The sequence below is a fragment of the Strongylocentrotus purpuratus genome, unplaced genomic scaffold (genome assembly GCF_000002235.5).
Source record: "Strongylocentrotus purpuratus isolate Spur 01 unplaced genomic scaffold, Spur_5.0 spur5_scaffold_6, whole genome shotgun sequence".
Classification (NCBI taxonomy): Eukaryota; Metazoa; Echinodermata; class Echinoidea; order Camarodonta; family Strongylocentrotidae; genus Strongylocentrotus; species Strongylocentrotus purpuratus.
The window spans coordinates 15,195,335-15,222,274 of NW_022145612.1; the positions used below are offsets into that span (position 1 = coordinate 15,195,335).

Sequence of the window (26,940 nt, forward strand, 5' to 3'; positions counted from 1 at the left end):
GAAACATCTCGCCCAACACAAATTCAAACAAATATTAATAGGTACGCAACTGTCTTCTTTTTTTCGAATGATATTTATTAAAAATATATAGGATCACAAAAGCACTAAAACAAACAACGAATATAAAGGTCACATACAGAAATACTTGATAATGTTGTAACATTAGGTCAACAAAACTTAACTTTTCTAATTTTGATTCTTCATAATTAAAAAAAAAATCTTACTCATATTAGTATGCATCTCAAAGAAGCCAAAAATATATGAACAAATTGATACAATAATGACGAAAAATACAGCAATGCAATATGTGCCTAAAACAAATTTCTTTCCTACATGTTTCTTACTCCGCCCCCGGCCGGTTCCCCCCCCCCCCAGGAAGCCTTGCAGAAGACCAGTGCCAAAAAAGCACTCCAATGCAGTGCCCTTAACAAAAGGGTGACTGAAAAGCGAGCTCTTCATTCCATTTTTAAGCGTCCAACTGCTTGCATGACTGCTAAAACAAAGAGTTGCAACTCAACTGCTCCATGCTCAGTGAACCAGAATTATTTTATTCGTTAAAAGTGCGGCTTTAAATTAACTTTGAATAATAAACTCTTTGGAAATTAATGCATGACAGGAAGACCATCACGATTTACATTATTATGAGTGACTGTACATTACAGACTGAGTTAATCAGACTTATGTATTTCCCAGTATATAGCCAAGGTGGCGGAGAGCAAAGCCAGAAGGAGTTTTAGTGGAGGGCTTCCCCTTTCTGCGCCCCCCCCCCCAAACAAAAAAATTTAATACATTGAATCCCGGAACAGCCCCCGCCCCCCCCCCTCCTCCCTCCTCTGAAGCCTGATAATAATGCCTGATCCCAACAAATTTATAATGCCCTCAGATGCATGGCCCACAGTAGGCCTATCTTTGCTTACCAGTAGCCTAGCTGACTGCACTCTTTTCAGGGGCGGCAATAAATCATTGTGAATGGGGTACGTACGTCTTATAACTGGCCTGTCGCTGCATATGTAGTCTAAAAATAAGAACTTTGGGAGTATTCCTTAAAACCCTTTAATGCTGACAGCTTTAGGGTCTCACCGGCACCCTCCATCTTTGTCTATGAAAGCCTCTGGCTTCCTTGGCCCTGCAGAGAATGCTTATAATTATGTTATAATCTAAAGCTTCTTCATAGCCCCCCCCCCCCGGCGCCCCCCCCCCCCCCCACCCCCTACAACAACAACGAAAATAAAAATAGTAAATAAAAAAATAGATAAATAAATTAAAACAAATTGCCACAGTACTGTCTACATATCTAAATTACCTAATGAAAATAAATCTCTCCATTTCATTATTGTTAAGGCATCCAAACTTTGAAAACTTTAGGAGACTTACTTTCCCTGGCCGTGTTATTCAGTCCCCGGGTACGAACTGGTATGTTTTCTGAAAATCGTGTTGGTCGAGGAAAGTTTTGGTCAGCGGGGCGAATTGTTTGTTCACGATGGGGTTCTACTGTCAGCGGCATAGTTATGAAACTGAGGTAGGTAAATTACATTTTTTTTCAATCAGGCTTGCAATTTTGTATTGCATGTTGTCTAGCATAGTCATTGTACTATATATATCTACGGAATAAATGTTTATTTTGATGGAAAAATGTGTGGGTGTCTCTACTACATGATGATATTGCTACGACATTGACATGTCATGGTTGAGGGGAGGCAACTCCTCCGCGAAGCTCCCCCGACTCCTGTGGCGCGATCGACGGAGCTAGCTAGCTAGCTAGCTCAGTTCAGCAACTCACGTAAGCGACCGTGGTGGTAAAAGGCGTAGTCTAATCTCTAAGACTCTAATCACACTGGTCCCACTCTCCTTAAGTAAGATTCTGTCCTCACTCACTTCTAAGTTCCTAGACCGATCCACTGAATCGGTCCAGATGTACGCTTTGTTTATGTTCACACTCAAGAGCTAGACCACTCTTATTGCTATGGTATAGCACGAACGAGCTAGACCACTCCTGTTAGTGTTGCTGGGGTAGAAAAGGTCAGCGGGTCAAATTTTTCGCATGGAATATAAAACTGAATAGAGTGCCTCAATTTTTGCTATATATTTCTATAATTTTCTTTTTCTTTCTATGTTTTTTCTTTGTTTATATTTCTATCATTTATTTATTTCTATTTTTTGTCATGTTATTCTTTGTTTTTCTTCAATCGTTTTCTTTTCTGTTTTTCTTATGTTATTCTTTATTTTGCCATCTTTCATCTTCTCTTCTATCTTTCATTATCTATTCTTTATCATTTTCTCTTTCCGTCTTTGGTTTTCCTTCTTTCATTTCTTATGTTATTCCTTGTTTATTAATCTATCATTTATTTATTTCTGTCTTTCGTCACGTTATGCTTTGTTTTGCCATCTTTCATCTCCTCTTTTATCTTTCCAATCTATTCTTTATTACTCTCTGTATTTCCTTATGTTATATTTCTTCTATCATCTCTTATGTTATTGTTTGTTGTTATCATTCTATCATTTTTTCTTTCTATCTTTCCTAATGTTATTCTTTGTTTCTTTCTTCTTTCACCTTCTCTTATGTAATTCTTTGTTTGTATTATTCTATTAGTTCCTCTTCCTATCTTTCCTCACACTATCCTGTTTTTTCCTTCTATCACCTTTTCTTATGTTATTCTTTTTTTATCATTCTATCACTTTATTTTTCTGTAATCCTTATGTTAATCTTCTTTTCTTTCTTTTAGCACCCTATCTTATGTTATTGTCTGTTTACCTTGTATCACATTCTCTTATGTTATTCATTGTTTTTATTCTATTATTTCTCTTCCTATCTTTCCTTACGCTATCCTTTTTTTCTTCCTTCTATCAACTTCTCTTATGTTATTCATTGTTTTTAACATTCTATCACTTTCTCTTTCTGTCTTTCCTTACATTATTCTTTGTTTCTTTCTTCTATCACCTTTTCTTATGTTATTCTTTGTTTTGATCCTTCTATCATTTTCTTCCTACCATTCCTTATGTTATTCTCTGTTTTTCCTTCTGTCACCTTCTCTGATTATATTCATTGTTTTTAATATTCTATTATTTTCTCTTCTTATCTTCCCTTACGCTATCCTTTGTTTCTTCATTCTCCACTCCCCACCCCTATCTCTGTTGGCAAATTTGACAATTTACTTTAAGATGAAAATAACAGATCTTTCATTTGCTCTAATATCTTCTTAAAAATCTTGCATGTGTTTCTTTGTATGAGCCCAAGTAACAAAAATGAAGTGTTTCTCATCCCCGCCCACCCCTTTTTTGTTACTATTTAGTATTCAGAAGCAAAAAGAAGCCTGTGAAATAAATTTTGTTTAAATAACTTCTTAAGTGATACAAATCATTTGTTTTGTCATAAATTTCATCAGTATACTCACATATCTGTGAATAAATAGGCTTGGCCAGCTATAATTAGCATGGCAGCCATCTTGGAAAAAAATAAAAAAAATAGTACCGTAAATACATTTAGGAATGCCCTGCCTCCTCCTTCTTTTAAAAGTTCAGATGAGAAACACATTATTTTTGTTATTTGGCCTAAATTATAAGTTCACCTTTCAAATATGAGAAGCAATTGGTAGATCTATTCAAGATATAGACTTGTTTATATATTTTTCCTGAGTATGTTGTCAGTTTATTTCAGTTATCTTTGTTAAAAGTATTACTTCTAAATCAAGTTTCAATGAAATGCCACTACAACTATCATTGACAAATTGCTCAGTTTGCCTACCATATTTAAGTGTAAGAATGTAAAACATGATACCAGTACCGGTTTAACATATACTGGGATCTAATGAGAATACATTGCTTTCCCTTTTCCTCAGCTCACTACTAAAGTGGTGTCATGCACTCAAGCACAAGTGAAGTTGGAAGTCAATGGACGTAAGCAGAATGTCAAGGGATTTGAACTCATTTTGGAAGACACAGTTCTGTTCCCAGAAGGAGGGGGACAGGTAATTTATTTAAATTGTGAATTTACCATGAAATTGACAAAAAAAGACGATGCTTTTGATTAAGGCAGATTCTCAAAAAGAGAAAAGAAAAATCACATGATATATTCATTTGTAACAAGTTGCTTCTACAAAAATGATTGTTGTTTATTTTATTGGAAGAGAATGTTATTTCCTTTTTTGTTGTCTTCCTTGTTTTGCATTTATTAGATACTTCTTTCAGATCTTGCTATTTATAACACATTGCACTAATTTTGCACCACACATATATTTTAAGTGTTATCCTTTATTTTCTTCATACTCCTTAACCATGGTCCATAGAATGTTAGGTAATTTTGTTGTGGTTCTAGCTATATACAATTTTTTTTCACTGCCAGGTGATTGATACACTTGTTCCTATAAGGACAAAATATCTCTTATGATTGAGTACACTTTAGACATTATGAAATACAGTGTGACTTTTAATGCTAAGGCCTGATATTGAAGTGTATAACATTTGGTGGAAATACCAATGATCATATTTTGTATATCTCTTTCTCTCCTCAAATCTATCTATCTATCCGCACATCCAGCCTGATGACAGAGGAACTGTAAGTTGAGTTTATCAAGTGTTTGAGAATTCTAAATGTTCCAGTTTCGTTTTTAAATACCTATTCATTTAAGCAGTCACATTCATATTTGATGTTGTCAATGATAGATTTTATCAAAAACATGTTGGTGTAAAATGTATGTAACAACTTTCCTCCAATGACTTATTGTTTGAAATAATTGTTTTGGATTGTTGTTTGTTTTAAGCGAAGAGATGTATGCATAATTTTGAGTCTTCCTGTTTTTAATTGATGGAAAGGGCACTTTTATGAAGCTTATAGTTTGTTCGGATGGCTTGATGTGAAAAGGAATTTTGTTGAAAACTGGAGAGTTGAAAGGATTGTCAATAGCCTGATTTTGTTAAAAGAAGGAATATAAATTTGTAACGAAATATTCAGATGATTTTTGCAATTCAGTTTACTACGGTAGAAAATATATGATTTATCAATAGATTTTCTTGATTCAAGTGTTATTTTGAGCAAAGGTATACTATACGGATCATTGACTATTAAACATTACTTAAGGTATAGGCATAGGTAACTCCACCCCCCCCCTTTTTTTTTACCCAAACCTATAACCTTCTGTGTGTTCTTGATGCTATATCTTTGTCTTTAGATAAACAATGTAGAGGTTCTAAGAATAACCAGGAAAGGTGCTGATGCTATTCACTTTGTGACATCATCTTTAGAACCAGGGTCAGAGGTCACGCAGAAAGTTGATTGGAAGAGGAGGTTTGATCACATGCAACAGCATTCAGGTATTCAAATTGTATTGCATATTTTACTTTTATGCCTTTGCACTCCAATATGCAGAAGGCATTGGTATTTTTTCTTCATCTTTTATATTTCCAAAATCTTGGAGCTGCTTCCCAATTAACTGATTGAAAGATGAACAAAGTAATGTAGGAGTCAAGACGTGAGCAGTCATTGGTTAAACTGGTAACAAATATAGAGTCATCATTTTTGGGTTGAGGTGATTTTGCTTGAGATTTAGTCCAATTATACGGGTGCTTAATTTAGATAATGTCTCATAGATGTTTGTATTTCATGTAAATCTAGATATTCTTTCAGTAGCCTTGGAATGCATGGTATAGATGTGTTGCCACAGGTTAGATTTTCCCTCGTCTATCCCTTGAATCCCTTGAATACTAAAGCCGTCTCCAGCTGCCAAGCTTCCAGGTCTAACTTCAGGGGGGGGGGGGGGATGTCCCAGCTTCCGGATCTTGCACCACGGTCATTTTACATCTGTATCTTGCTTGCTGGGTCATATCAGGAATGTCATAATTGGAGTGTCTACTGGGAGAAGGGTGAATTATACTGCTCCTTCTTCCAGTGTTTGTCAACTCTGGCTTTAAAGCTGTTTACCGAGGTTGCATATACTACCGACTCAGGGAGGGAGTTTTGTGACAAACGATCATTTGAAAAGTGTAGGATTTCAGCCACATCCATCTCATTCTTAGTCTTAAACCTATTGAGGTGTTAACCATATGGACTATTTCTGAAGTAGAAAACTTACATAGTTTAAAATATTCTTTCCGTTGGTATATATTCTCCAACAAAATTAAAGGTCAGCATCTTGTCACCGCCATTGCTGATGATAAATATGGCTGGAAGACAACATCATGGTAAGTCCATAATCTTTAAAATAAAAAAAATACATGTAATATGTCACCATGGGTTTCCTGAGCAGTGATAGAGAAAGAGTGTTATGAGACTGGGATTTTCATGTCTCAGTCTAAAATCTTGACTCCCTACATCCTAATAATAGATGAATATAACAAAAGTCTCTTTTTTTCTGTCTCAGAATCCCAGAACTTGCACACAATACTTCTAATCAGTCTTTCTTGTTTCCAAGAAGAGATCAAATCACAAGGATTAATGTCTGTAATTTGGAAGAGTGCATGGTGTAGTTACTGATATGTGCCTTGAAATCCATATTTTATCTCAAGTACATCAAATTTGCTTATGTCATAGGGATCTTGGAAGAGAGAAGTCTTTTATCGAATTGGACACACCCAAGATTTCTCAGGAACAACTTGAAGAGCTTGAGAAAGATACCAATGATGCAATCAGAAAGTGTATTCCAATGACTCCCAGATTAGTAGAGCTGGGTTCTAAAGAGTTACAAGAGGTAATATTTGAAGGATACAAAAAAAAAAGTGGGTAATTAGAACTTTGTTGTCTAAGAAGTTGTTAAGATTAATGATAATAAACTATACATTCCATGTGAGAAGTCTTTAAACATATACTTTTAAAAGGCATGTAGAAATTTTCACAAGTTGTAATTGACAGCCACCAATTTTGTAGATTTCAAAAGTTCAGTGTTACGTCAATCATAGCTCAATTATTTTGCAGCCAGAAAATGTTATGAATCCTAGCTATTTGTAAAATTTGTGAAACTTCATACATGTAAACAATTCTGGTTTTACAGAATTCAATCAACACTCCTTAATGTAGTCTTCATCCTTTTTTATATGCATGGGTTGCACTATCTAATGATATTATTATCAATTTAAAGACAAGTTAAGTTACCATTGAATGTGTTTGGCTGTAGAACTTTTACGATGTGGCTATCATATTGTTGTAGGTTCGTACCAGAGGATTACCCGATGATCATGTGGGACTCGTTCGGATTGTGGAGATTGAAGGTATAGAAGCCAACTTGTGCTGTGGAACTCATGTTTCTAATCTTAGTCACCTCCAGGTAAATACATGTTTTGTTTATATTTGTCTTCTTATTTGTTTGTTTGTTGTTTGTTTTTGAGTGTGTGTGTTGGTGTTTTTTGCAAAAAAATGTTTTAGTATCACTTTTTACAACACTCGAGAAGATTTAGACAATATGACTTAAAAGGAATTATAAGAAATGTTATGAAAATATAGTTGATAATTATTGAATTATTGAACAAAGTTTGGTTTCAACTTGGTATCTATGACAAATCATATTTGTTGTGTATATTCTAATTATATAACCATAAAATAAACAGGGTTCGTTCTTCAAAGTAAAAGTTAAGGAGTGGTCGAAAATCTCACTGATTGCTTAGTTTGTAATCTACCCTTTCACAATGACTTATGTCAAACAGGCTATTAAACTCCTTGGTGCTGAGAAGGGAAAGAAAGGCAAAACAAATCTCTATTTTCTGGCTGGCAATAGAGTCCTCTCCTACCTTGGGAAGTGTTATAACAACGAGAAGGCCCTCAACTTATCACTCAAGTAGGCAAACTCCTCTCTGCTTTATCCAAATCTGCATGAATGCTGTTAAAAGAATGTTTATTTTGTTATAGAATGAAACAGGTGCAGAATTTATCGAGAAAAATGCTCTTAAAGTGTTGCAGTTCTTCAGTTAAAGATTCTTTTTGATTTTATTCAATTAGCCTGAAAAGTGACCCTTTCATATTGGTGCCATATGTTCTATACTATAAAAAAGCATGAACTATCAAACTAGAGCATGAAACAGCACCTAATATCAGGTATAAATCTAAAATTTTCTATCCCTGGAAAAGCATTCTGGAAACTGCTTTTAAACTTTGTGCATTCTGAAAGAGATTTGAAAAGCCATGATGCTATTTACTTTATTTATTGTACTCTTTATTTCATTAACTTGTTGCTTTATAACTTCTTATTGCAGGTGTGGTCCTGATGAGCATGTACAACAAGTTGACAAAATACAGAAGTCATTAAAGACAGCAAATAAGGTAATTATATAAACTTATTTACCCTCAGTCTACAACTTCAATTGTTCACTAGATTTGAACTTAATATCAGCTCTGTATTTTTTAGGCTGTAAAAGCCATAACATGGTGAACAAATATGAATCTTTTTCATCTAGAAGTTATCATGGCCATAATGAAGAGTGAACCTATCACAAAAGTCTGGGCTAAAAAGTTCTTCTGAAATCCTAAGTACTATGGTTATTTCATCATAGATGAATCATATTGTATCTAGAGAAATTTACTTTAATCATGAAAGACCATCAAGGAAGTAAAACCTTCAACCCATGGCATTGGAAAATGAATATAATGTAAATGATGATGATGTGCAGGCAGTTAACATTTTATTGTTGTCGTTGTTGTTGTGTTCATACACTTCTGCATTTTTAGTATACCAATTTACCATAATATGAGGCTGTTTACTGTACCCTCTATCAAATGAGAGATTAGTACCTGTAGGCATTGTCTATCATATCTGATGATTTTATCAAAATATTTTCATTCTATCAGACATCGCTGACTGTATTGAGGGAGCTCGCAGTACTAGAAGCCAGACATTACAAACTGAATCCTAACAGAGATCCATTATTATCCATTCATCGGAAAGAGGGTGATTCAGAGTACATGATCATTGTGGCCAATGAAGTTGGACCTGAGGTAAGCAAATTTACTCTCTCTGACAATTTCTAATAAATGTATTTTTCAGCATGGTATTACAGGCATGAAATACAGGAGTTAAATAATTATAGCATGTGTAAGTATTCAGACACTAATAGAAATGGTCATGATAGTATGCAGATATGCATATATGATAAGAATACACAAGAGTTAAATTTCATATGAACTATATCTTATTTCATATTTTTGTATTCAGAACCTCTTAAAATTTGACTGAACTATAAATAATGAAGAAATGTTTTATCGGTTCTGGATGAAAATGTTTTGATAGCAGTTACCCACTTTTGTCAAAGTTGATGGTTTTGGATTGAATCCCACCGCTGCCACCATGCAATTCAGGAGATGAGACGCTAGCCTAGTATAACTTACTTATAGCCTTTTATTTTGAAACAAATTGAAGAACCAGAGCGGTAGAGTGCTACAATTGACAAGGAGACGCCACAAGGTGGCATTAAAGCTCAACAAATAAAACAAAGCTTAAGAATAGCATAACACTATGGCATATGTTGAAGTTGAATCAAAAGATGCATTTTTATATACCGGTATATATTTATTTTTTTACTTTTTTTTTTCTTTAATAAAATCATCTTTATTCAATATTGCTTTCGACTTTGCAAAACATATATGAATATACATACATAATATAACCAATAGAATCAACAACAAGAATACAGCTGATTTTTCAAGAGATGGTGGTACATTTTTTAAGTATATTTTTTTTAAAGCAACACAATGTTTTTCCACCTATTATCAAATGATACAAATTTTTTATTTTTAACACAAGGGTTCAATTTCATCTGAACTATATTCTATCTTATCAAAATAACATTTTGTAGAATGATATAACTGTGCTTACTAGCGTTTCCGTCACTATGCATTTCCCTTGTACCCTAGAATGCACTCATGCTGCTGTCAACAGGGGAGGAGAATGGAGCTGGTCTCTTTCTAGTAGCTGGACCTACAGACATAGTTGAAGAAGCAGGACCAAGGTATAACAACTATATATTCAGCAATACATCTGAACTTGCATGATTTAAGCTGTCTATCAGTCTCACTTATTTCATTGTTGTAATTACGAATTACAGGCATCCATGTTTGGAAAGTATTTTACTTAATGTACATCATGAAAAAGATCTTTCTTTTAAAATTGTATGCACTATAACTAAAACCAACTCAGTTAAAAATCAACACAACATACGTTACAGTATTAAAGGCTGTAATTATTTGCAGAATTACAAATTCATTCATATTCATATTCATATTCATATTTATTTCATTTCCAACAGAAAGGTAAACAAAGATATTACATTTGATTTCATACATAATTCATTTTTTCAAGAAACTATACAAATAAACTTTGCACATAATAAAATTATTACAAGAATTTCTTAATTTCTTAAGTGGGGGGATCCACTCATTCAGCAGGTCATAACTATAAAAAACTTCTCTTGATTGTGATAGTAGGAAAAGTGGAATGTATTTTTGTTTTAATCCATGTTCTGTCTTATTAATCTTTCTCCAGAGTTGCATCATTACTGGAAGGCAAGGGAGCATGTAAGAATGGCCGATACCAGGGAAAGGCTACCAAGCTTTCTAAGAGATCAGAAGCGGAAAAGCTTCTACGAGATTTCACACACAAGCTGAACTTGAACAGCTGAGACAGGATGAGATTATAGAGGGCAAGGAATATTGCAGCTGATCGTATTCACCAGTCTGAAAGCGCAAACTCTAATTTAATAATGATTTTAATGATATTTTTGTTGTATTTACCTATTGTAGTCCTGTCATTATTAATACTTATATTGATATTGATATTTATAAGGGCCCTGCAACTGTTATTACCTGAATGTTGTCAGACACCCATTTTATACACCTGGGTAAAAATCTAAACAGGCTTACTGTACATAACAATCTTTTTCCTCTGAAACGGATTAAATATGAGATGCCCCCTTATAAGCTATTGACAGGTAGCCCTTATAGAGAGGTGGTCTTGATGATAGATTTTACAGTAGATCATGTATTGAGTAAGTTTTAACCATGCTACTATACCTGTAGAGGAGCAGATACTGTGCAGGACACATTTGATTTATTTTACATCTTGGCTAGAAGTTCAGCACCGTTACAATGGATAGTTCTGATGGTATGACCAATGAGAGTGTTTGCTGGACAAGTATATGTACATAACCACCATCAAATGATCTTTTGATTGCATTAAGTCTTTCATTATCACTTATCATGCCTGGGACTATACTTCCAAGCCATAGAGGATATTAATCAACCTGGCTAAAAAGATGTGTGTGCTTGTTTGTACTATGTAAATAGAATCATAGTTGATTCGGTTTATTTTCAGTTGAAAGTCAATTAAGGCAAAAATATGTCCTATTCTGGTTACATTCATTTTGAAATGAAGTTAAACAACTCTATTCCATTACCGGTAAGTTTCCATATCATTCTCCTAATGCTGATGTTTAAATGGTGATATGGTTTGTCACATTATTTTGATATATTTTTTGAGATGGAAAATCACAAATGACTCCTATAAACTGACAACACTGAACTTCCTTTTTTTTTCTTCTTCAAACATGATATCAGTAAGTAGATTAGAGAAATGAACTGAGGATAACTTTAACTATCAAGAATGTTACCAGTAAGCTAAAAGTCTAGAATTCACTGATGATAGATGGTTAGTATATTTATAACCACACTTTTCATGTCTGATAGACGTGGTGCGGTTGTCATCCTTAAGTAACAGTCATATGACTGTAAGGACAAAGTTGAGTACCAATGACAATGGTGCAGTAGATGTACAAAAAGGATTTTTTTTTTTCCTCACATTTTTTTAGTTTGAGTTGTGTAATTAGAAGGTATGATACAGGATATGTGTAACTATGGATATCATTGCAAAAACATGCTTAATTGTGTAGCTTCCAATCTCCAAGAATTTCCTGGTCTGACATGAAACTTTATTTGTGTACTGATTATGTTATATATTAATTTCACTCATGGGATATTGAATTTATTAAGATGCTATTATACATTGATGTCATGCCTCAATTTGAAATGCTTTATCATTGTCAAATTATATTCGATAAATAAAACACGGCAAAACAAAAATTGAATATTTTCTTGTGCGATACTTGCATCAATAATATTGCATCGATATAGCATTCATGTCATTAAAACTCAGCATTTGTTGCAGGAGTATTGATAACATTTGAATGAGTTTGTGAGTTTGTGAGAATCTTAGAATTATGAAATCTGTGGTAGGTACTAAAATTTAAACAAACTTTGCTGAATTTCATTATTTATTTTTTTAAAGATATTTTATATGATTTTCTCTCAAATCAGATACATATTGTACAAATCATTTTAACAAAACTGGATACATTGTACATTGATATTTTGGATTAAACATAAATTGCAATAATAAAAAGAAAATAAAATTACATTTTCATAGACTGTTTAGAAACATTTCATATATGATCAAGAATATTAAAGTAAACTTGAGAGAAATTTTTGTCTATTCTCCCATTCCCTTCCCCCCACCATGCGACACACGACACACAGACACACACCACCGGACCACACTTCTACACACATACCACGCACTGTTCCTAGCCTCAGAGTACCTCAAATTGGAGCGACAGAATAATGGAAATAATCTATTTTTTAAAAATTGAATAAGTAATTAAAACGAGGCTACAATAACCCAGTGTTAAAATTTCATGAAAATTTCACTTATTCCCACTTTCGTAAATGTACGGCTTATTTACCTGCCCTCCCTGCAATATTTGTTTCTTTTTCCCTAAATTCAAACAGTTCTTTTAGAAAATCACCCAAAGACAATATTACAGACTTTCCCCTGCATCTATATATCCAATATTTCATTGCAAAAATAATTGTATTAAATATCTTTATTCGTGGGGAATTACCGGAAAACCCTTAATGGATACCCACCCAGCTCAAACTTGGCTATTACATTCTGCCATAACCTTTGAACATGTAAACACTCCCGGAACAAGTGTAAATATGTTTCAATCTTTTGCTTACAAAATGAGCACAAGTTATCTTCAACAAAGCCGAATCTCAGTAAGTGTTCTCTAGTATATATTGCTTCATGAAGCAGTTTACATTGAATTTCTCTTAGTCTGTTAACAAGAGTAGCTTTCCTAGGCCTACTAAATATCTCCCTATATACCTCATTTGAAAAATCTTCAAAATAAATAAATTTTGTAACTTCTCTATATAAATATTCATAAACCTTCCTCGATAATAAATCTTTGAGGAGCTTCATAGTACCGTTAAACTGCTTTAAAATATCATACTCTTTTACATCCACTAAACTTTTTGCTTGTTTACACCCAACACACACACTCACACACACGCACACACACTCACACACACATGCACATCACATTTGATATTCTACTGTTTTGACTTGCTTATTTTGTTTCCAGTAGGATTTGAGAGGTAACTTGTATGAACATACAAACATAAATATATACATGTAAAACTGTAACCCCAAAATAGGCATTTGAGCCCGCCCCCCCCCCCCCCCAACTCCGAGAACGGACGGACCCCATGCGTGTTGCCAAAATGTCCTTTTCGTAACAAAAGAAAAAGGTCGACCCGTATTGACTTTACACACCGGACTTTTGCTGAAAAGGGGGGGGGGGGGGGGTGCTGTAAAAGGCTCGTATACAAAAGAAAAAGGTCGAGCCGTATTGACTTTACACACCAGACTTTTGCTGAAAGGGGGGGGGGGGGGGTCGGTTGGAACACGCCGTCGTGTGCCCGGCAGAAGGGCGTAAGCGCATGTGCTCACGAAAAACCGCGTTTCGAGAAAATCGCGTTTGAAGAATATGCTCCTCATTGCAGGTGACATTCTTGAAGTAATTACTGTTTAAATGTTTCTAAATTTCACCCGATGATAAAATACTTATTCAAGAATCATCAACCTAAATATGATATGAAATGGTGCAAAACTTTTAAAGATATAAGCACTTTTTCCGTTCACGCCCTTCTGCTGGGAACAAATTTACGCTAAAGCAGTGTTTTTCTTCCCGGCAGAAGGGCGTGAACGGTGTTACGCCCTTCTGCCGGGAAGGAAAACTACACTTTAGCGCAAATTTGTTCCCAGCAGAAGGGCGTGAACGCGCTCGGCGCATAGTCATGCAATGGAGGAAAATTTTGATGAATTAGTATGACCCTCTTAACAACATATATTTGTTCACAAGCTCAATTCTTGCACATTAATGGGTTATATTCTTGCACATTAATGGGTTATATCATTATGTTTGTCGCCCTCTTGAGTCCAAAAATTGAAAAATAGACAAAAGGTGTCTTTCAACTCCTGTGGGGGAGAATGTGATGTAAATCCATTTTGTTTTATTTATTTGTGTCAATGATCAAATGTATATTGGTATACCATTTGTTGGGGGGGGGGCACACCAAGCACTATGTACAATTTCTTCTCAATTCTTTGTATCTCTCTCTCTCTCTCTAGCGATCACTATCTCTCTTTCTCTCTCTCTCTCTCTCTATTTCTCTTTTTCTTTCTCCATTAATCACATCTCATAATCGTTTGTTACCTCTCTTTTGCAGTCACGTGTCTATCTTCTTGTCAATTAGTCTTTATCATTCTAGAACATTACTCTCTCAGACACATTTCTCCCATAAACAAATCTAACTAAATTAGAATAAACGTTGAATAGTACAAAGCAATCAAATTTTAAGATGGACACTTTCGTCATGGTTATGACTGAATTTATTTTTTTGCAATATAACTGGAATCATTTTTTGTACAGTTCATTTTACAATTACATGTAAAATCATTCAAAATTCAGGCCTTAAATTTCAATATTTTTAGGGCATGCAAGGCCACTTTTCTGTAGGGCACATTTCTATATTACAGCACAAATAGGAAGAATTGGAAAGGGCACACAAAATCTCCAAGGCCAATGAGAGGGGCATTGAGGCCAATCAAAGGGGCATCAAAGGCCATAGCCTTGGTGGCCTTGGATTAATTTAAGCCCTGAAAATTGATAAATCATTATCAATGATGTTTGCATATCAAAATTGGAACTTATTTAACTGTAGCACACGTTCATGGCAGAATGCTCTTAAAAGAACTTTTTGTATTCTGCGTTGAACCTGTTCTAGCTCTAAAATGAGCTTTTGTATTCATATTCTACAATCTTTGCTGGATTCTATTCAATGCATAATAATTGGAAATATTTTTTTACAGCTCATGTTCAAAGTACCTATTATTCTAATCCTTCAAAGTAATTAAAATGTTCTTGTTTGCCATTGTACATATAAAAATAAAAGCACTAAAGAAAATGTAGAAATCACAATAAATATGTAGATAGTTTTAAAAACTGTGCAGTAAGTTTACAAAAGAAAAATACTTGAACAATATTTCAGCATTATCAAAGGCCAAAATAAAAAACAAGTACGACAATAAGTGAAACTGTAGCACACGTTCATTGCAAAAAGTACAACAGGGTAGCTCTTAAAAAGAACTTTTTGTATTCTGCAGTTAACGTACTGTGCAGTAAGTTAACAAAAGAGAAAATACTTGAACAATATTTCAGCATTATTAAAGGCAATATAACAAAAGTATGACAATATAAAGTCAAACTGTAGCACACGTTCATGGCAGAAAGTACAACATGGTAGCTCTTCAAAGAACTTTTTGTATTCTGCAGTTAACATGCTGTGCAGTAAGTTAGCAAAAGAGAAAATACTTGAACAATATTTCAGCATTATTAAAGGCAATATTTTAAAAAAGTATTACAATAAGTGACACTGTAGCACACGTTCATGGCAGAAAATACAACATGGTAGCTCTTAAAAGAACTTTTTGTATTTTGCATTTAACGTACTGTGCAGTAAATATGTTAGCAAAAGAGAAAACGGATTGACCAATATTTCAGCATTATCAAAGGCAATATTTTAAAAAAGTATTACAATAAGTAACACTGTAGCACACGTTCATGGCAGAAAGTACAACATGGTAGCTCTTAAAAGAACTTTTTGTATTCTGCATTTAACGTACTGTGCAGTATGTTAGCAAAAGAGAAAATGGATTGACCAATATTTCAGCATTATGAAAGGCAATATTTAAAAAAAGTATTACAATAAGTGAAACTGTAGCACACGCTCACGACAGAAAATACAACATGGTAGCTCTTAAAAGAACTTTTTGTATTCTGTGATGAGCACGTTCTAGCTCTAACGTGAGCTTTTGTTTATTACTGAACATGTATGTAGCTCTGAAAAGAGCTGTTATGTACATTTCTGTACATTTTATAGCTCTGAAAGAGCTTTTGTGTACAAAACCATGAGAACAGATTATATCAGCGCTCTCAAAAAAAGTTTGTGTGTACATCATTGTACATACAGCTCTAAAAAGAGCTTTTGTGTTTAGTATTGGTCACAAACATCCTAACATATAGCCTCCAAGTTCAGAACTCTGAAAAGTCTTGTTAGCTTTCTCTGTTGGCAGCTTTATCGTTTAAATAAAACAATGTTTTGCTTACAACTCAAACAATGACATTTGATCAAGTCAAGTGTCTAAGTCAAAAGCATCAGCTTTCTTTTTTACTTACCTCAAAACCGTCAACATATTACAGGCAGTGAATATAATCCTGTAAATGAAACAGAAGACTGAAAAGTTAGAGTAAAAATCAAGGAAGACAGAATAAAGTGAATTATTCTTCACAATTGCGGTGACCATCTCCATCAGGTAGATCTCTGTAGAAGCTCTGGTAAACACTAGGAATTACATTCATATTGCACAAGTTCACCAGATCAACCTTCTTTGCTGCACTTATCGGAAGCTGTGAATCATAGAGTGCTTCAAGTTGGGAATTCTTCATCCTCCTGCCAGATGCAGAGACCTTCACCTCATGAAACTCCTCATCGAAATCATACTTGAATTTGATGGTAAGAGGAGAACTCTTCTCATACCTCAAGTGCTTCATCTTAGTCCACTGCACTTTATCTCCAGACACATCTCTCTGGGTGTTGTGCAGAATCTCTGCAGCAAGTTTCTTCAAGTCGAAGAACTCACCAAACCTGAGCTGCTTCACATGGTAAGGTTGTTTTGGACGTGCCATGGATGCAACCATAGGCCACTGATCTGGATGGTGTACCTGGACCTTACGTTTGACCTGTTCTATGGTGCTATGAACAGAGTCAACTTCCATCTGAGTGTGTCCCGACTCCAAGAACTTCTGATCTATGACATTGATAGAAGAAGTCCGAACAATATGTAATAATGCAGCAGCAATATACTTATTCTTGTTCTGGCCTGCACATGAATCACTGAAAAGTGAAACATCCGTCACACTTTCAGGTTGAGAGAGAAGATGGTTGATCAGACATGAGCCTATTTCACAGGCACCTCGATTCCCATCAACCTCACTCCACATATAGCAATGTACCTCACTATCTGCCTGACTGTACACTGTCAAGTTGTATGAAGACAACTTACGTTTATAAAATAGTACTGATGTTTGGGCAGATGGGCAGCTGAGAACCTGCTGTAGGTCAAACGTGAAGGCAGCACTGTTTGGGCAAGTCTGGGCCTTCTCTTTGTCACTCTTCTTTTCTTGTCTTGCTCTTTCCTTGTTCTTCAGATGTTGATTAAATGCAACTGCCATTGATTCTTTTTCCTCTGCGTTGCTATTGCTAAAGCAAGAGCAAGTCTTACATTCATCCTTCTTTGGAGGATGAAAGCCTAGATTGAAATTAGTATTAAAGACCCTACGATAAACCTTGATAGATATTGGAATTGGGGTTTGGGAAGCATACATGTCATACATTTTCTGTAGACTCAAGTCAGCAGGCAAATATTGCCTGGAAGTGGATGCACGACAATAATGCGATTCAATGACCTGAAACTGCCTTATGTGATCTCTCACAGCGTTCACGTCATCATTACTTGTTTTGTTTGAAGGTTGGTGTCTACCTCTTCTATCTTTGGCTGAAAATGCCCCATCTCGTTTCTGTAATGTGTAGAGAACAGTCTTCTGAGAAATAGATAGAGTTCTCAGGAAAAACAAGTGACACACATTCTGCTTACCATTATTTGTTGGGAGAAGGTATGTTTTATTTTTTTTCTTGCCTGAACTACCCTGCTTATCAAATACATTCTCACAAATGAAATCTCTTTGGCGCTCAAAAGAGCCACACTGCCAATACTGATCAAAAATTGCCTTTCTCTGAGCAGGGTTGAAATTATCTTTGCACCTAAGTTTACACGAATCCTTACATGGTTCTCCAACCTTACGTGCATCACGTGCCTCTCCATTTCGTGAATGGTAGGGTTGACCATGGATCCGCTTAGTTTTTTGGATGTTTTGCTGCCATTCCTGAGGCTGAGCAACCCTTTTCCTTGCTTTGCTCTTCTGTAAAAACAGTAAAACAAAAGAAACATAGTACTAGTATACTTTAAACACTTAGCATGTATCCTATTTTTACTGTTAATAATTGAATTGACAAAGCTTTCTTTTTAAAATAAATCAGTATATCCTTCAGCTGTATACATATTCAAGTGATTATAATCAGCCTTTCTACATTTTAAAGGTTCTCCGGATTAATTCACTTAGACTTGAAATCTTAATTAAATCTTTGACTTGATGTTTAATACATTCAAATAAATAACTTTCCCAATAGTGATATCTAATGGGCAAATCAATTTGAATACCAGTACATTTTTTGTTAGAACAAAATTTCTTTTGAACCCTGTTACCATAGTTTGCCTTTAAAATTAAATCAATAAAAATAAAAATAAATAATTGAAACTAAAGGAACTTCGACTGCGCGCAGTCGAAAATGATGCCTCCGCCATAGTGCGATTTCACAAACCAAAACAGAAGCAATTTTTCAAATTCAAGTTGAATTGTAATCAATTAACAGGTTCTCAGAATATGGTGATTACAAGCTATTTTTCATACACATGTATGACGCTTTGAATTTTGACCTCATGACCCTAAAATCTAATCAGTTCATTGGCTCTGCCAGATACATACAAGGTTCAAGTTTGGCAGGATCGAATTCATTCGTCGATTCTTGAGATAACGCGATCACGAGAACGGGTCCTACGGACGTGACGTACGGAAGGGACGTACGTACGGACGGACGGACAACCCAAAAACATAATGCCTCCGGCTACTTCGTAACGGAGGCATAAAAACATATCATAACTCCATGAAATCTGCCATCTCTAATAAATTATATGAATGAAAGGTAATACTACAGCATTTTTAATGTGCCATCGATCTAGTAAACTATTCTGAGGTGCAGAGAGAGATTATTACCCTGGCTTTAGCACTGCTGCCATTACAGTGCTCTCGCATTTCAAGGAATTAATTCCTGACAGGTACCCATTTACATCACCTGGGTTGAGTGTGGCAAATGGTAACAATTTTTAGAGAACTTAACTAATCTTACCTCACATATTTGGGGGTGCTCTTTTCCAGTATGGGCATGTGAGACGCTGTGAACTGGTCCTGGAATTTGCTGAATACAAAAATAAATATTTTGTCATAAATTATTATGAGGACTTAATGTTATATTTCCATAATAATAGAAACAAAGTCCTTTAGTATACGTAGAAAAAGGAAAATTGAACACAATTCTGAAATATTGATAACATTACAAATGAAGTTACAAGATTGGATTGATATGCATACATATATATTCTTAATCTCTCATGAATACTGCTTCTGTGATACAACCACAAGCAATGTACTCTTGAAGTTTCATGTCATTTGAATATCCATTTACAATTTTTTTATTTGTCATTTTTGTCCTTAATCTCTTATCACTAAACTTAATTACACAATGAGTTATTATGCATACATTAGGGATGAACTAAAAGTAATCAAGTGAGCAAAAAATAATACCACTTTTAAAGCAAATAGTGGAAATACAATTGAACTTAAATATAAAAGCAATATTACCACTTTTTCTTTCTGGGTAGAGTTGGACCTCGATGACACACTCTCGGGCTGAAAATCATTGACGGGTACATTGATTTCCTGTTATGGAAGACATGAATCATTTGATGCAATAAGACATCTTCATTCTTGTATTTACTATTATTGCATAATCATGCATTATATGTGAAACTGTATACTATGAATAACATCAAATACAGTTAATACTTTTATGATATTTTCATGTTCATATCAATCACATATACTGGTTCAATTAAAAAAACAGAAGCAAATCAATTATCATCAAACTTAAGAGCAGCATTTTACATCACTGCTCTGATGGTTCTTTTAGTATGACCGGTATGTGTGGTATTTATAGTAAAAGCATGAGTAATAAGAAACATGTGTACCTCGTCATCATCCAGCTCCATTGGCTCTTCATTGCACAGAGGAACTTCTGTGACAATGGTCACGTCAGCAGAGTCAAGCTTAGATGAGCTACCAGGTGTCACGTCAGCAGAGTCAAGCTTAGATGAGCTACCAGGTGTCACGTCACCAGAGTCAAGCTTAGATGAGCTACCAGGTGTCACGTCAGCAGAGTCAAGCTTAGATGAGCTACCAGGCGTCACGTCAGCAGAGTCAAGCTTAGATGAGCTACCAGGTGTCACGTCAGCAAAGTCAAGCTTAGATGAGCTACCAGGTGTAACTGCTCTGCCGCCAGTGGTGATAACCTATCAAACCAAACATACAAAGTGTATATTCATGTTATAAGTCTCAATAATCCCTGTCATTTGTCAATTTTGGATAAAGATTTTAAAATAAGTAGATACAAAAATAAATAAGTAATTAAATATACAATCTTTCAACAGGTGAAGCATTTGGTTTTTCATGAAATTACAGAGAATAGAAATTACCTGAAATTCATCCATATTGATGTGGGCGTCATCGGTATCTTTTGTGCTGTTCATCCTTGGGGGAACTGTTGGGCTAGGACACGGTGAAAGCTGGTCTGGAAAAAGAAATAAAAACATATTGTCTTACAAATATAATCAATATTTTCTCAACTTTTTCCAAATATTATTAAAGAGGGTTTTGTTCTAATGGAATATAGAAGAAAAATAACACAAATTGAACATATAAACTTATATTCTAGCATTTAACATCATTTAAAAGCTCTTAATCTGGGGAATACATAATAAATAACAAAAAAATCTTTTCTATACCAATTTATTATCTATTATACTTACATGCTCTCTTTAATCTTGACAACGGGACATTTTCTTCCTCATCATATTGATCATCAGAGGTGGAACACAATGCTAGCTGGTCTGGAAATTAAAACATAATGTATTACAAACATAATCAGTGTTTTCTCAACTTTCAATTTGTTGTCTGTGTTCTTGATCAGAATAGACATAGGAATTTGTTCTACCAGAACACATAAGTAAAATAAAACCAACTGAATAAAACCTATAAAATCTAAATTTAAATTTTAGCATTTTGCATAATTTACAAGCTCTACATTTGGGAAATAAATAAAATTAATAGAAAAATATATTTGTCTTCTTCCAATTTACTTACATGCTCCTTTCAATCTTGACAGTGGAATATTATCCTCCTCCTCATCGTCTGAAGTTGACGAGGCAGCACTGTCAGCAACAGCTAACACCACCCCATGCCATGTCACCTTGCGCCAAGGCATGCTGACTTGTGATCCCTTCTTTGGTGCTGACTGATTGCACATGATATCACCGAGGACCACCACATTTTTACTTCCATCATCCCATTGGACCAGAATGTCAGTGGTTGGATCCATGTTGATCTGTGGACAAATTTTGGATATACATGTAGCTTGATTAATTAATAGGCATAGAATATAGAATATAAATGGATATGCTATTATTAATTTACATCTAGGCTTAAACTGAGAACCTATAACCTGAGAACGTAGTGTGTATCAGAAGTGCATAGCATACACGTACAATGTAGAAGGTTAAGTATGAATAAGAAACATGTGTACCTCGTCATCATCCAGCTCCATTGGCTCTTCATTGCACAGAGGAACTTCTGTGACAATGGTCACGTCAGCAGAGTCAAGCTTAGATGAGCTACCAGGTGTCACGTCAGCAGAGTCAAGCTTAGATGAGCTACCAGGTGTCACGTCAGCAGAGTCAAGCTTAGATGAGCTACCAGGTGTCACGTCAGCAGAGTCAAGCTTAGATGAGCTACCAGGTGTCACATCAGCAGAGTCAAGCTTAGATGAGCTACCAGGTGTCACGTCAGCAGAGTCAAGCTTAGATGAGCTACCAGGTGTCACATCAGCAAAGTCAGGCTTAGATGAGCTACCAGGTGTCACGTCAGCAGAGTCAAGCTTAGATGAGCTACCAGGTGTCACGTCAGCAGAGTCAAGCTTAGATGAGCTACCAGGTGTCACGTCACCAGAGTCAAGCTTAGATGAGCTACCAGGTGTCACGTCAGCAGAGTCAAGCTTAGATGAGCTACCAGGTGTCACGTCAGCAGAGTCAAGTTTAGATGAGCTACCAGGTGTCACGTCAGCAGAGTCAAGCTTAGATGAGCTACCAGGTGTAACTGCTCTGCCGCCAGTGGTGATAACCTATCAAACCAAACATACAAAGTGTATATTCATATTATAAGTCTCAATAATCCCTGTCATTTGTCAATTTTTTAAATGTTATTTTAAGTAACTCAACCTTTATGTCATCAAATTAAACAGTTTACTCTTGATAAAGAATTTAAAATAAGTAGATTCAAAAATAAATAAGTAATTAAATATACAATCTTTCAACAGGTGAAGCATTTGGTTGCTCATGAAATTACAGAGAATAGAAATTACCTGAAATTCATCCATTTCGATGTGGGCGTCACCTGAAACTGTTGAGCTGTTCGTTTTGGGGGGAACTGTTAGGCTGGGACTAGGTGAAAGCTGGTCTGGAAAATGAAATAAAAACACAATCATGTATTACAAATATAATCAGTGTTTTCTCAACTTTCAATTTGTTGTCTGTGTTCTTGATCAGAATAGACATAGGAATTTGTTCTACCAGAACACATAAGTAAAATAAAACCAACTGAATAAAACCTATAAAATCTAAATTTAAATTTTAGCATTTTGCATAATTTACAAGCTCTACATTTGGGAAATAAATAAAATTAATAGAAAAATATATTTGTCTTCTTCCAATTTACTTACATGCTCCTTTCAATCTTGACAGTGGAATATTATCCTCCTCCTCATCGTCTGAAGTTGACGAGGCAGCACTGTCAGCAACAGCTAACACCACCCCATGCCATGTCACCTTGCGCCAAGGCATGCTGACTTGTGATCCCTTCTTTGGTGCTGACTGATTGCACATGATATCACCGAGGACCACCACATTTTTACTTCCATCATCCCATTGGACCAGAATGTCAGTGGTTGGATCCATGTTGATCTGTGGACAAATTTTGGATATACATGTAGCTTGATTAATTAATAGGCATAGAATATAGAATATAAATGGATATGCTATTATTAATTTACATCTAGGCTTAAACTGAGAACCTATAACCTGAGAACGTAGTGTGTATCAGAAGTGCATAGCATACACGTACAATGTAGAAGGTTAAGTACGTAATAAGAAACATGTGTACCTCGTCATCATCCAGCTCCATTGGCTCTTCATTGCACAGAGGAACTTCTGTGACAATGGTCACGTCAGCAGAGTCAAGCTTAGATAAGCTACCAGGTGTCACGTCAGCAGAGTCAAGCTTAGATGAGCTACCAGGTGTCAAGTCAGCAGAGTCAAGCTTAGATGAGCTACCAGGTGTCACGTCAGCAGAGTCAAGCTTAGATGAGCTACCAGGTGTCACGTCAGCAGAGTCAAGCTTAGATGAGCTACCAGGTGTCACGTCACCAGAGTCAAGCTTAGATGAGCTACCAGGTGTCACGTCAGCAGAGTCAAGCTTAGATGAGCTACCAGGTGTCACGTCAGCAGAGTCAAGTTTAGATGAGCTACCAGGTGTCACGTCAGCAGAGTCAAGCTTAGATGAGCTACCAGGTGTAACTGCTCTGCCGCCAGTGGTGATAACCTATCAAACCAAACATACAAAGTGTATATTCATATTATAAGTCTCAATAATCCCTGTCATTTGTCAATTTTTTAAATGTTATTTTAAGTAACTCAACCTTTATGTCATCAAATTAAACAGTTTACTCTTGATAAAGAATTTAAAATAAGTAGATTCAAAAATAAATAAGTAATTAAATATACAATCTTTCAACAGGTGAAGCATTTGGTTGCTCATGAAATTACAGAGAATAGAAATTACCTGATATTCATCCATTTCGATGTGGGCGTCACCTGAAACTGTTGAGCTGTTCGTTTTGGGGGGAACTGTTAGGCTGGGACTAGGTGAAAGCTGGTCTGGAAAATGAAATAAAAACACAATGTATTACAAATATAATCAGTGTTTTCTCAACTTTTCTATTTTTTTTTCTTCTTTTCAGTATTCTTTTTTCAAAAAGTAAGAGGGTTTTGTTCTACGGAAATACAGAAATGAAATAACACCCATTAAACATATAGAATATGTACATATAAATAACTGATATTTTAGCATTTTGCATCATTTATAAGTTTATCTGGGGATTAAATAAATGAAAAAGAAAAACATATCTTTTTTATTTCAATTAATTTTCTAATTTACTTACCTGTTCCTTTCAATCTTGAAGATAATATCTTATCCTCCTCCTCCTCGATGACTTCGGAGGTGGAAGTCAATGTTCGCTGGTCTGGAAATAAAAAGATAATGTATAACAAATATAATTAGTATTTTCACTACGTTTTTATTTCTGCGTTCTTTAGCGGAATAGTAAAAAGGTTTTGTTCTACCAGATCACATACTCTAAGTAAAATTACACCAACTGAAAAGAACATACACTTGTTATTTTAGCATTTTGCATTATTTACAAGCTCTAAATCTGGGGGGGGGGAGGGATAAGATTTTTTCTTCAAACCAATTTTATTATTTTTTTTTTACTTACCTCCTTTCAATCTGGACAATGGGACATTTTCCTCAGGATCATCGTTCAAGGTTGAAGAAGCAGCACTGGCAGCAATAGAATCCATGCTGATCTGTAGACAAATGTTGAATATAGCTTGATAAATTAAACGGCATAGTATATAGAATATAAATGGATATGCTATAATCTAGATTTAAGGAGTGTATATCAAATGCGCATAACATACATGTATATCATCAATATATGCACTTTTACGTCAGTTTTTTTCAGAAAAAGTACATTGAAATATACAACACATTTGTTTATTATTCATAGATTTTGGTTTAAACATTGAAATTAGATTTAAATCTACTTAATTTCTTTGCCTCATTTCTAGGTCCTCAATGTTGAATCCCCTCACAGACAAACTCTCCATGTTTTTTTCCTGAACGCCTAATTGTGTGCTTTCATTAATTGATACCATGCCTTATGTTCCACACTACTAAGTAAAGGACTCAGTGTTGTATCTTGTTTATGGACTCGATTAAGATCACTCACTTACTTCACAATGATGATTATGTTCAGATTTATGTATCATTAAATGTTATGTTCTTGGATATTTCTACTTCTACTACTACGTCGATACTTGACAGGATCCATGAGTCAGGTTATAACGCATTACACCAGGGTTTCATTGTATAAAACAAATGATGCATGATTTCATTCGTTCATTATAGTATAGCCTATAGGATCTATCCACCCACGTTGATGCTGTGTGTATTGGCTTTGTGCGATAGATACGCACAGCCTCAACTCGAGTGCGGATAGATCATATGATGAACTCATGCGCATGCATCGTTTTTATACTAAAGCTAGCTCTATCCACTCTGACAATGCATGAGGTCTAACTGTAAATTAAATATATAGACCTACATCTAGATCTACTCACTCCTACAATGATTAACAATAATGTGCCATAGATACTCCATACCATAGCCATATAGCCATCCAATCTATGGTTAGACTTCATGCATTCATTGTAATGATTTGTAGGAGTGAGGCATATACAAATAGAATGACTAGTATATCTATATGACTGTATGAGTAGAGGCGAGTATGAGTAGACCTGCGCCTGCACTATGATAGTACGAGTCTTTAACGACTAGACCCTAGGCCTAGTAAAGTAAGTAGTAGTAGACTAGAGTCTCTACTCTAGTACGAGGTCAATTTGATTTGGGTCCTATTTTTATGAACCAAGACTTTTTTTAAAGCCCACAATTAATGCCTCCAGATACTAGTTCACATATGAATCGTTTCCAGACGTAAACAATCATATATGATTGATACACGCATCCAAAAGCTCAACACACAGCTCACACTCACAGACATAACAAACACAGACCAACAAACACAAAAATCCACAAATGGGACCGATTGAACAAAAACGATACAAACGGTCCAATGTTTTAGCAGATTTTCAACATTATTCTCACGATCTAGCAAAATTACTGTAAGAGTAACATTATTTTGTCCTAAATTGCTGAAAATGTATACTTTGTCTTTGTTTTTTAAATAGTTAATTACAAATACTTACCCGATTCGGAGGTCGTAGCAGATAGCAGGATTCCGATCGCGACCGTCTGCTGGGAATAAAATTACGTCACGCGCGCTTTTACGACCTTCTGCTGGGAAGACTTTTGATTTTTGGCTGCCCGCGCCATTTTCATTTTGGTGTATTACGTAACAATTACGCAATTATATGAATTAAAAAGCACATCATTCGAAAGGTCTTGTTAATCTCTTTAAGTTTTTACCGAAATTTGAAAATCGAAAATTTTACCAAATTTTGAGTTAACGCCCTTCTGCCGGGCACACGGCGACGCATATTATGCGTACCCTAAATAACACTGAGTGGGGGGGGGCCGGGCATTTGAGATGAGATCCTTAACTAAAATATACACTGTTGCCTATAGAGTTGGAATAATTCTTTCTTGCATCTTTCGTGACAATATGATTTATTCTTGATAGACGAAGTTTATATCTTCTCAGAATGTTAT

At 35.2% G+C, this 26,940-nt stretch overlaps 2 protein-coding genes across 3 annotated transcripts; one reads left to right on the forward strand and one right to left on the reverse strand.

The window, feature by feature from the left end:
* The first annotated feature begins 1,422 nt into the window (after positions 1-1,422).
* Positions 1,423-12,146, forward strand: LOC581936 (alanyl-tRNA editing protein Aarsd1-B). Of its 2 annotated transcripts, XM_030972582.1 has the most exons (12): positions 1,423-1,519; positions 3,837-3,965; positions 4,535-4,552; positions 5,166-5,307; positions 6,117-6,174; positions 6,524-6,680; positions 7,137-7,253; positions 7,630-7,760; positions 8,176-8,242; positions 8,768-8,914; positions 9,830-9,924; positions 10,458-12,146. In XM_030972582.1, the coding sequence occupies exons 1-12, from the start codon at positions 1,481-1,483 to the stop codon at positions 10,591-10,593; spliced, it is 1,236 nt and encodes a 411-aa protein (XP_030828442.1). In that variant the 5' UTR covers positions 1,423-1,480; the 3' UTR covers positions 10,594-12,146. The 2 variants fall into 2 exon arrangements, with proteins under 2 accessions (XP_030828442.1, XP_030828443.1); XM_030972583.1 differs by lacking the exon at positions 4,535-4,552.
* A 2,761-nt stretch (positions 12,147-14,907) lies between these two features.
* Positions 14,908-26,752, reverse strand: LOC100890966. The gene is made up of 14 exons (XM_030973210.1): positions 24,926-26,752; positions 24,593-24,673; positions 24,214-24,308; positions 23,536-23,973; positions 23,096-23,336; positions 22,739-22,833; positions 21,905-22,498; positions 21,466-21,706; positions 21,132-21,212; positions 20,799-20,893; positions 20,295-20,615; positions 19,909-19,986; positions 19,397-19,465; positions 14,908-18,351 (listed from the first exon to the last, which is right to left on the reverse strand). Exons 1-14 carry the CDS (start codon positions 25,008-25,010, stop codon positions 16,651-16,653), a joined length of 4,215 nt encoding a protein of 1,404 aa, XP_030829070.1. The 5' UTR covers positions 25,011-26,752; the 3' UTR covers positions 14,908-16,650.
* Between the last annotated feature and the right edge of the window lie 188 nt (positions 26,753-26,940).